At 47.9% G+C, this 12,125-nt stretch overlaps 2 protein-coding genes across 2 annotated transcripts; one reads left to right on the forward strand and one right to left on the reverse strand.

Moving 5' to 3' along the window:
• Positions 1-2,193: 2,193 nt before the first annotated feature.
• Positions 2,194-9,085, forward strand: LOC135815067 (tektin-like protein 1). The gene is made up of 7 exons (XM_065328303.1): positions 2,194-2,756; positions 3,516-3,630; positions 4,612-4,770; positions 5,573-5,781; positions 6,029-6,248; positions 6,772-6,867; positions 8,339-9,085. The coding sequence occupies exons 1-7, from the start codon at positions 2,503-2,505 to the stop codon at positions 8,693-8,695; spliced, it is 1,410 nt and encodes a 469-aa protein (XP_065184375.1). The 5' UTR covers positions 2,194-2,502; the 3' UTR covers positions 8,696-9,085.
• A 1,097-nt stretch (positions 9,086-10,182) lies between these two features.
• LOC135813663 (CUE domain-containing protein 2-like) lies at positions 10,183-11,948 on the reverse strand. Its single transcript, XM_065326710.1, has one exon. It carries the CDS (start codon positions 11,860-11,862, stop codon positions 10,762-10,764), a length of 1,101 nt encoding a protein of 366 aa, XP_065182782.1. The 5' UTR covers positions 11,863-11,948; the 3' UTR covers positions 10,183-10,761.
• Positions 11,949-12,125: the final 177 nt, after the last annotated feature.

Genomic DNA, 12,125 nt, shown 5'->3' on the forward strand with positions numbered 1-12,125 from the left:
ACACACACACACACACACACACACACACACACACACACACACACACACACACACACACACACACACACACACACACACACACACACACACACACACACACACACACACACACACACACACACACACACACACACACACACACACACACACACACACACACACACACACACACACACACACACACACACACACACACCTCACCACACACACGCACACACACATACAAGCAAGGTTGAAGTCTCGACCCCCCCCCCCCCCCCCCCGACGTCCAGGATCTTTGAAGTACCTTCATGGCTTCAACCCACATAACACTTGAAGGGTACAGTTATGAGCGTACAGTAGACAAGAACTGCAGTACATTATATCCATGTACAGACAATTATTATTTTTGTTAGGACGTGTTTGGTACTGGTACTGCATACCCTGGATACCATGGAGTGATTGAAGTGTGAAAGGGTGGACACTAAAAGAATGGGTGTGCTAGCACTGATGGCATCCAGGCGAATCTTCACACCCGCACTTGCCCTACAGTATGCAATTATCACCAAAACTGAAACATAGCGGTGAGGCCACCAGTCGCCATTTCCTGTGAGTGATTCGTGACTTCAGTCAGGCAGTTCAGTCACTTCACTCCAGTCAAGTAAAGGAGAAACGAGTCACGTGAATCGTGACGTGATCATTCCGGTCAGTTTCTTTGATGCTGCATGCACCGCATGCTGCATCTACATGTACCTGAGCTGAGCATGTGGGCTCGAAGCTTTGTTCCAGCGTTCCCCTCAAAATAGGACTTAGAGCCCATGTCTACTCTCAGTTACACTCAGTGGAGTACGTCTCTGATGTTTCTCAATGGAATCAGCGCGCACATGCACACGCACACACGCACACACACACACACACACACACACACACACACACACACACACACACACACACACACACACACACACACACACACATACACACACACACGCATAAAACATTGTAGGCCGAGGTATTCAGTAGATGGCTATGGCAAAAGACATGCTTTCGTCGGAGTCGGAACCGCAGTTACTGCACGCCTGCACTTCCTGACCGGCCACCATCAGCACTGAGTCACCGCTGACACCAGCACGGCAGGTGTGAACGGATCATTTCCCTCATTCCTGCACCTCGCTATGCATGCAGAGTTTGACTCTGAAACTGAAACGGATGGATTAGATTCTATTCCAAGATTAATAACCATCAATAATTATTTTGCAGCACAGCCTTATTGGTCTTTGTCGCGTTATGACACTCGCCATGATGTACATGTACATGTACGTGTCCATGTACGTGTCCAGTGTAGCCATTGACTACCGCATCCATGACAACCACCCATTCGTTTCAGCAGGACAACACTCGGGGGCATTCATCACGTCCTTGCACAAAGTAAGTGACACGCTGTGAAAACCACGTTGACATGTCAATATGATCAGTCAACCTGCTCGCTGTTGATGCTGCCTGCGTGTGTGTGTGTCTGTAGTAGCCAGCGGTCTACCATCCATGGTCTACTACGACTCCAGTCTAGATTATGATAATGCTGGTATATCACAAGGCGAAGGACACACTGCAACCAAGGCTCCTCCTCCTCACTGCCACCAAAAACCCACACACTCACCAAGCTCCCAGTCTAGGCTTTATAAAATGTGTCTTGTAGACCAGGTAGACTGGACAGGATCTGAAGCTGAGGACTAGACTGAGGCCTTGGCTTGAGAAACAAGCAACGTTGACAGTCGGAGTCTGTCCGCTTGTTGTATCACGTGCCACAAAGAAGCAAGTATTAGTTAGTTGAACCAAACATAGCGAGCACAATCATGTAGAGTCTACTAATCATTATCTACATGCAGGTCTATGGTTGTGTCATGTAGATCTACATAATGTCATTGTAGGTGCACATGGATTTACCACTACACGTAGGCACTACCACAGTACCAGAGCTAGTACTAGTACTAGTAGTAGTACTGACAAGCTGTACTGACTGTAGACGGCCGGGCTGCCACAGAGCAAAGGAGGTGTGTGAATCTTGATCGACACTGTCTTGTGCATGTCTGTCTAGAACTCAGTAGAAGTGCAGTCTAGTCTACTCAGTCTCTAGACGTCTGTTGTCGATCATCTGTACTACTGTAGCCGGTTGCCAAGCACGACGGAGTGGGTATCAGGCGACAGGAGTGGTGCACTGGTGGGAAGCGTAGCTTGTTGTTTCTGTGTCCGAGCTGATATTTTCACGAATATGTGCGATCTTTAGGGCAATCATTCAAAGTGGGATAGAGCGAGGGGAATCTTAGTTTAGTTCGTCTTCAGGACTTTCGTCGCTAATGTCGAGGGGCATTACCCGACGGACATAAACAGAATCACTTGCAGCAGTCCATTGATAGGCAGAGACAAGTAGGGAATAGTGAAATGGAGTAACGTTCAGATCAGGGGAAGATTCATGTCGCTACGAAATTGCCTATCGACTGTATTGTGAAACGGCCAGGCAACGAAATGAGCGAGCTTCAGGCAACCGTTGGTCCCCGACCCTGGCGGGAGGCATCGGTGAAGACCATCAAAGTCGCTCAGGCTCTGGCCGAGCAGGGAGATGTGACATGCCACACTGCCCGTATGTATGATCCTCTGCCTACTGGCCGAGATGTGCTGGCGCTGCAAAGCAATCAGCGCGCACACCAGTACATCCGTCAGAGCCGCGACGTTGTCAGCAAGCTGCACCGTGCGTTAGTCGAGGTCAGCGATGAAATCAGGTATGAGCAAGCAACATCAGTTGTCAGCATTAGCAGCAATGCTAACAGTCCATTTGTACAGTATTCAGTACATGATTGTAATGTCATAATTATGTACAATCAAAAGCTGCAGCTGGGTTAGTTCAGGACACAGTGCACACGACACAGCTGTACAAGGCTGGGAAAGAGAAATGATCAATTTTGTTTTTAGAATCGAGGAAGTTACATACAACCATGTAGGTTCAGGTTGACTCCGACACTGCCACTACTAGTGTACGCTCGGAATGATGAAACGAATACCACAATGCTGCAAACGATGTATGCAATAGTGGCTGAGTTCAGCTGCTACAGAAATCTGAATCGCCCACCTCAGAAGATTTGATACATGTAGCTCACAACCACTGAACCAGGTCTGGCCAAGTGTATGCCATGGGAATATCAGTCATGATTCCCAAGACACATGTACATGTATGAAGGGCACAGCACATGTATGGGGGGGGGGGGGCACAGCCTGCCTTGTTTCCTATGCCATTGTGCCATGCATGTCTCGTTCAAGCTTGCACTAGTAGTACCCTGGTGTTGTAGAACAGTGTGCGGGACCAGCATTGCATTGTGATCGCAGTCCCCAGTCACACTACAATTGTAGTGGCCCATGTGTATAGTGCTCTTGACCTGGCCTGGCCAAGTGAGATACCCCCGGTGTGTGCTACTTTCAAGGGGGTGTGCAGGCATTGCTGGAGTTATCATAACCTATGGTCTGTTTCTGGATTGACGTGCTAGGTCTACTACTCGATGCAAGGAAGCGCTGGAAAAGAAGCTTGACCACTGTCGAAAAGACATACATCTGAATCGACAAACAGCCGTCATTCGCGAAGAGCGTCCCAAGCGAGAAAAGGTAATCGCTTGAGAATGTCCAGTGGGATGCGTCTGACACTAGTGTGATGCCATGGAGAGGACCCGTGCCATATTGCACAGACGCAGTCAGTGGGTCACTATTGCAGTGTATTACGAACGCCCTGTATCCCTTTTGGTTCATTTGGACCAGACCTGTCCTGTACAGAGAGGTATCCTGATTAGAGTATTCAGTACTGAATACAGTCAGACCTCGCCTAATCCGGCACACACATCTGTTTACCACAAAATGTCCGGACAGGCGAGGGAGCCGGATAATCGAACACACATACTGTATGTATGCATGGCATATGCTGTAAATTGGTAACCGACGATTTTCTTCCGGATGGCGAGGGAATAAAAGAGGACCGGATAAACGAGGTCTGACTGTACTTGAACTAGACCAATCCAGACTGGACAAAGAGGAGTCTTCTTCATGGATGGGGATATGTGCTTCAAGTGATTGGTTGGGAATGGGGTGGTCACGGGTGGGTGTGGAGGAGACCGGGGGGGCTAAGTGACATCCGATGATTCTGTACATGCATGTGTGTTTATGTGGATGCCTATGAATTGCACACAGAATATTCTGGTACTAAAATGGTGGTTTCAGCATCGGATAATCTTGCCATCCCGAAGGAGATGACAAGGGTCACTCTTCAAGTGCTAGTATTTTCACTTCCTTTGCTAGTCATTAATTGGTCTATAATACCACCTTGCCCTTTCCTAGTCTCACCACCGAGGTATACTATACAGTCGTCCCTCTCTAATCCAGCACTTTATAATCCAGCACCCTCGATAAACCAGCACAATTTTCAGTAGCCAAAATGTCCTCTTCATGCACATTGCAGCAGTAAATCAGATTTGTTAATCCAGCACCCTCCCTAATCCAGCACAATTGAATTTCCCTGGCACAAATGGTGCCGGATTATAGAGGGACCACTATACATCCGATGATTTCTGTGTTATGTCACTGTCCATGCTGCAGGGCTATGATGGGGCCGACTCGCTCATAGAGTCAGAGCTCATGCAACTTCAAGACCTGAAAGCGCAGCTTGAGCTCCAGCTGTACACCGTCAAAGAGCAACTGTACGAGCTGCATGACTCGCGTGTACGCATCCTTGCCAATATACAGGAGCGCTCCCAGGTAAGATTTGGCGAAGTTGACCCGTAATAAGATTTTTGAATGACTATAGCTCTACTTGTATACAGAGCACTATGCAGTCGGATTTTGCATTGGTTAAAAAATGCGTGACTTTTGCCCGATATGGCCATCCGGTCAGGCCAATGGGTTTTGATAAGAACCGTCTCAGTATGAAAGTGCTTGTGTTCACGAGTACTAGGGAGAGTAACTAAGCTCCCAAGAGTGTACAACTCTGAATGCCCTTACTCATGATGGTGGCACAAAAAATGTACTAAAAACTTACTCAGCTGAGGAAATCCTTCACGGGGATGGAATTGTTATTGATTGTATCCATTTAAGGCTGTGTTTACATGAGGCGTTTCAAGTTTCATCCCAGGTTGAGTTCGACCTGGGTCAGATTTCAACCCGCCATGTACACAAAATGAATGGTGCGTTTACATGACGCATTGCGCTTGACCCGGGTTGAAATTTCGCCTTTGGGGGAGGGTTGAAATCAACCCGGGTCAAAGAGATCGTACTACGTACTTCTGTGCGTATCTCGCGCCAGGTTTGAACAGCACTGCACATGCAAATTTCGCGCGAAAGGATTCACGTGACCATACAGGACTCTAGAAGTGGAATTTTGGCGGCATATCAGTATTTGGCCCGGGTCAACTGTCTTCATGTAAACGCTCACCTATTTTGTCTATCGTACAGACTTTCAACCCGGGCTGAACTCGACCCGGGTTGAAATTTCTCATGTAAACACAGCCTTAGATAACGGAATGATATTGGTGCCTGTGAATACGCCCATGGTCTTGCGCAGGTTCTCAAGCTATCCGCCAGTCATGGATTCACTATGGGTGCTCGCACCGACCGACGGATACACTCTGCGCCTGTCGGCCATAGTCGAGCAGCCAGTGCACCTGCCGTCACGCTCACCACACCAACAAGCCGTGCTGGAGAGCGCACCAGCAGCCGGTCTCAGCAACGACCACAGTCAAGTGCTGTCAGACCTCAAGCCTCGCATGAAAGGTATGATCACCTTTGAGTGTGCCGCTATAACACAAAGTAGCACTGACGGTGCATGCTACAGCTCAGTGCCACATGCAGTTGTCCATAAGCTGATGCATACACTAGTCTCGCCTAGTCTAGGCAGTCTACCTCGCTCTAAGAACGTTTTAAAAATGAAATCACAGTTTGTACTTGAGAGGTCTAGAACATGTACCCGTGAAACATGAAACTCTAAAGTGCACTTTTCCCTGTTTTGCTTGCCCTGTAGATCTGTTACTTTTTCTGGCATGGACACTGGCAGTACCTTGCCTTGTACTGATGAAGTCTCCAACAGCCTGGACACTGCAATGCTGTCAGTGAAGGAGTCACGCCGTCAGCGCGATCAGGCTAGCAGGCTGATGAGCGACACCACGGCATTGCAACAGGCAGCACTGCGTTCGGTCAATGACGGCCTGACGCAGAAAGTGGCGGAAACGGTTACACTAAAGGTAACATAATTTGTGCGGCACCCTCCTTCCAGGGCTGTATTATCTGATCACACTGCACTGCTCACTCATCCATAATGGCAAAAGACTGGTATCCTTAACGGACGCAACATTTAGTGAGATCAATTGTGCTGTGTCCCGAAAGCATTTGGGCTGGTCATCAGACTGAGATATGTGGATAAGCAAGGCAGGAGGCATATGTACATGTCAGTGGGGAGGGAGAGAAGAAGGGGAGATAAAGTAATGCTTCACCATGGCTTGACTTGTGTTAAAAATAGAGCGTGAATTATTGTCTCTGTTCCCGAGGGAACTCACGGCAGCCGCTAACACCATGACGCGTGTGTTTGCATGCGGTAAACTGGAGGCAACTTACTAATGAGTAGGTACGCAGCATTATGTTATTTGTATGCTTGCGAAAATGGTGCTGATGAGCCATCACCGGCCCGGCATTGCCAGTGTAAAGCCTTCTTTGCATTGTGCAGCAACAATGCACTGTGTATTTTTCTCTCTCCTTTGCCGTATTCAGCAACACCTGATACTGAGCGAAGCAGAGACGCGGGCTTCAATGCACCGTAACCAGCGCTGGCTAGAACACCAGGAATTGACACAGGGCTATACAATGGTGAGTTCATGGAGTCAGGGTGCAGGTTATTGTGTACTGACATGTGCAGGTATCGTCTGTTCCATGCAGCCTTCGACAGTTACATGTAATTAGTTACTAGTACTACAAGCCTCTTTTACGGGCAAACATTAACACAATGGATTAAAATGCAATAAAACATACACTTGAGAAGAAATCAGAGAAATGCATGTGTAAAATAGGACAGCTACGACAGTCCTTTGCAGCTCCATGGTACATGTACATCAGTGTCTGCTCTAGGATTGTAGGACAGCCGGGTACACGTGTACCTGGCGCTGTCTCACCAGCCGAGTCACATGCTTTAACTGGTTGGTTGGTTTATTTTAATTCGGACAATAAACGGGAACTAGGCCCAATGATATAAAGGCGAATGGATAAGCCGCATTTAGAAAAGAGAGGACAGGAATTAGAAAATTACGAAAGAAGAAGAAGTATCTGACACATACAAGCAAGAGGGGGGGGGGGTTTATGCACTCTTGATACAAGCCATGTAGTCGGTCCTTTCAAAGTAACTAGTTCGAAAGTGTAAAGTACCAACCGGGTCACAGGTGACCCGGTACTATATTTTCAACCGGGTCCAACCGCCGCCCAACCGGGTGGATTACCTGGCTCACCCGGTGCTGGAGCAGACACTGGTACATTTTGACTAGTAGATATCGGTGCTTTTACACATACCGACATCGACATCCATTATTGGGGATCAATTTTGATTGACCCCTACCCCCACCCCCACACACACACATACACATTGGGATGTTTTCAACTTTCAAGCTTTTCCATCATCAGACAGGTAATGTGCATACATGCAGGACCGCCGGAAGCAGTATTCTGGTCCGGTCGTACCAGAGCCTTTCATGCATTGTGTTTGATATAGCGGGAACGTAATACTTGTACAGCTGTGGCAAGTGAAATCCGACACTTGCCATAGGAGACAGCGCCACAAATGGACATCAATGATGTAATACACTGCACCTAATTTGCACAATAGAGCCGTATGCATCCCAAACAGATCGAAAGGTCACAGCGTAGATACACACAGTACACAATACGGTACACATAAGGAGTATTGGTATCCAATCCCCATTCATTTTTGCCAGCACCTTTTGAACCTTGACTGTGATGAGTACGAGTTTTGTCATCAGACAGATAAAGTTGTATGTAACACATGTACTGTACGTATGCAGGGCTGCAGGGGTTGCAGACTGCATGGTGCAGTCCCTTATGCCAAGTGTTGGATTTCACTTGCCACCACTGTAGAACCTCCTTACCAATAAACATGCGTTGGTGGCCACAAAGTTGGTCCGGCACTAGTATACTACCGGTAACCCGACCAACCGGACCGGTTCCGGCCGGCCTGACATGTATAGCATTGGGTATGCCTAGTGTATATTGATGTATTTGCTAGATCTGACTCAATGAGCTCTCTCTCTCTCTGCTATCAACTGCTTTGCAGGGTCCTATAAACTCCAAGGACTTGACCAGTCGCGAGCGCCTCGATCGTCCGTTGATCAGAACTTACCAGAGCCATCCGGGCACCAACCTGCCCGAAGCCCGAGAGCTGGCACGCAACAGCAACATCATGGAGAGTAGCATGCGCAGAACGCAGCGCAGTCTCGGCATGCTGCGCCTCGCCAAGAACAAGCTGGAAGCGGACCGTGCCGACAAGCACGCCGCTGCCAATGTCGACAGCGATGCCATACGACTTCGTCGTCGCCATGGCAACCATCGGTGGGTACAATCCAACCCGTTGCCTCGGCCAACACCGGCCGGTTTGAATGTCCAAGACCTTTCTTTTGCACCCGATGTGTAAGCCCCTGGTCACATGTGGCCAGTGTAGCCGTGCGTACGGGAGCAGGGTGCATGTCTAATGTGGTGTTTGAGCGATCTACATGTACATGGTACGGTGTGAGATCTACCGTCGTCTGGCGTTCATTTATGTCTGTTTGATTTTGTATCTTCGAACGCGTGCTACAACGCGTGCTACATGACTAACCTGTGATGTAGTGATACGTGTTATGGGTTCCGCGTTTTCCATTCTATTGTCGATCAGTTTCCTTTTTTGTGTACATAACTTTATAACATTAGGCGTATCCTTGTTATTTGCGCTTCAAAGTATCTTTCTTCGTACACTATTAAATACATGATTGCACACATGTTTTTTTTATTGGATATGTACAGTAAAGCCTGAAACTAAAGACCACCGTGACTCGCGACCAGCCTGGTACTACAGACCACTTCACTAGGCACGGACGGTCTCACATTCATACTGAAGTATATGGTTGTGCGGTGCAAACCTCTAAGGGGTCGTCGCAAAAGTTTTCTGTCGTCCCTGAAACGAACATCGTTCATTTCGTACTTGGACCCCCTCCCCTCCCTCTGAAACGAACACAGCTTGCTATGCTGGACGACGAAAATCGCATGCATGTACATGTCATATGTACAGTGTCGGTTGACTTGCGATTTTGGCTCGCACCCCCTCCCCCCCAAACGAATCATGTTCGTTTCAGGGACGACAAAAAACTTTTGCGACGACCCCTAAGGACCCCCCTGCCACTAAAGACCGCTTACTCTGGCCTCAAGCCAAGGGGTGGTCGTTAGGCACAGGTTTCTAGAACGTTTTACGGTACATGTACTGATGTAGAGTGACATGTGTTTGCAAAGCATAATGTATATGGTACACATTTCTATTGAGTATTGTTGCATGCCGGCCAGCTCGTATACATCTACATGTATGCTCAATGTCCCCTCATTTGGATACATGTACTTACTATAATTGTTAGATTGACAGCATGAAACAAGGTGGAGGATACTGTGTTCGGAAACAGTGACCTTACTACAACCTTCTGCGGTTGGCAGAGGAAGGTTGTAGTAAGGTCACTGTTTCCGAACACAGTGTCCTCCACCTTGTGTCATGCTGTCAATCTAACAATATGCGTGAACTATAACAAGGTTTATCTAATACTGATTTTGAACCAGTGTTAGGTTATATAATATGTACTTATTAGCAGTCTCTGGGTCATGCAGAATGCTGCATATGACTGTCGGGTGTTGCTCCCTACTCTAAGTGTATACTGGACGTACACAACTTGAATGCTGTTGGTAGTGACGGATGGTGTCCGAGTGGCAAGGGGAGCTTGAGCGTACTCTTGAGCTTGTGTCGGTTGCTCCTAGAGAATCCATGGTAGGCCTCTACTGAACAGCCAGTAAGTTGTCAGTCGAAACGTTGCACACGTAATATCAGCACGCGCACTCACATGCACGCACGCACACACACCACATAGAAAACACTTGAGCGCATGAGTATAGTACAATACTTGCAATACTTGCATGAGAGGACAGTCACGTGCAGGAGTTGGTAGAATTGAGAGCTAAACAAGAACAACTACTGGTACAGGACACCTGAACAAAGCAAAAGAGCAGATAAAATAAGGGACAATGACAATCTGATCTTTGACAGTATATCCTACAGATGGGACTAGTTTCATGAAGTTATTAGCCGATAATATAATAAAAGCATGATAATATGGATTGGTAAAACAGAGTTTAAAGTGACGGGTCAACACAGCATGAGTTTAAAGTGACGGGTCAACACAGCATTATCATTGTCACACAAGCACAATTGGCTAGAAATGTATTTTTCTTTTCGTGTTTGCATCTTAGTGGCAAATGGTTCTATCATGCTTGTTTCGTGTCAAGTATTTAGGGATGCAACGCAATAAATTATTTCTTGGTTCTCAGAGAATATAACTACATGTTGAAGTGAATGTGAAAGTGATCTGGAACGATTATGGTCAATTCGTAGTGCAGACATCATATTGTCCTGGTTTCTCAATGGAAGCGGCACTTGCGGAGCGGAGAGCATACTGTTCTGGAGTCTCAATGGAAGCGGTACTTGCGGAGGGGCTTTATGCTGACATACGTCTTTTTCAGATGCTCGTCCTCCTGGTCTTTCTTCGTGATGACGGAGTAGCGCTCGCCCTTGGTGCTGACAACATGGTTGTCGCGGTACATGGTTTTCTGCTTGCTCTTGGCGGCAACCTGCAGGTGAGGCCGGTGCTGTCGCTCATCCTCCGCCTCGTCCACGTGCATGTACTTGCCGAGGACAAAGTCCTTGATTCTCGCCGCGTCCTGCGTGTCCTCCCGCGCCGGTGCAACAAGGCCGCCGCCCCGCGCCGGGGGCGACTTGGACAGGGAGGACGGTTGGTTTGGCGGAGAGGCGGTGGAGCTGTCTGATGTGCGTCGTGGCACTACTAGCTCCACCTGTTCTGACTGCCGCTCCAGTAGCGCACCTATGGCTTGCTCCAAGACACCGTCTGCTTCAAGAAGTGCCCGGTGGAGTGTCTCCAAGCCGATATCTGGAAACATATCTTGTAGCATGATACAGTTCTCATCATCAATTGAAGCAGATATCACCACAGGCGAACTACTACTGTCATGCATTGGCCGTGAGCTCTTACTACTCGTGGGTTGCGCTGAGGACGCATCACCTCTCGTTTTCTTTTCTCTTTTCTTCAACCGCTTGCATTCAACACCGAGAGCAAGGCTATCCAATCCGGTGCCAACATCGCCCTCCGAACACGTAGCTTCCTTGTGAGACTTGCTGGCACACGCATCGTTAGTCTTCTGAACGCTACACTGTTCACTGGGTTTCTTGGAATGTTGTACAGTTTCTGTTGGTACACTTTGTTCAGGAACACACGAAGCTTCCGCTAATGGCTCCTTCATTGAATTACAAGCTGAGAAAATCCACTCATACACTTGAGCCCTATCGATAGAGTCGAAGCCTGGAAGGTACGCTGCCATGACGTCTGCAAACTCGTCCACGTCGAAATCATCCTCAGGTTCGCCACTGGCAATTCCATCCAAAATTCCAGTCACGTATGTCAGAAGAACATCCTCTATCTCTGTCTCGCCATCTTCCTCAGAGAGATGAGTCTGGACAAATTTTCGTAGCAAGGATTCTACCACCTGTTCCATCCCTTGCTCTTGTCTTACAGTGTAACCGTGTTGTGTCCGTCTACGTCTGCCTGATCACCTCGAGAAGCATTGGTACATCTTCTTTCTCCTTCACACTTTTGAACACAATCATGCATGATTGATTGCGTGTCACAAGAATAATTCAAAAGTGCTACAAAACGCGCCAAAAGCATTCCTATGCAAACCGGGCAGTTTTCACGTGCATGCACATGCATGTCACGGAAGTTTGTGGTGATTTGTGCGTTCAAACCTTTCTGTTTTAG

Source organism: Sycon ciliatum, chromosome 4 (genome assembly GCF_964019385.1).
Source record: "Sycon ciliatum chromosome 4, ocSycCili1.1, whole genome shotgun sequence".
In the NCBI taxonomy this organism is placed as follows: domain Eukaryota; kingdom Metazoa; phylum Porifera; class Calcarea; order Leucosolenida; family Sycettidae; genus Sycon; species Sycon ciliatum.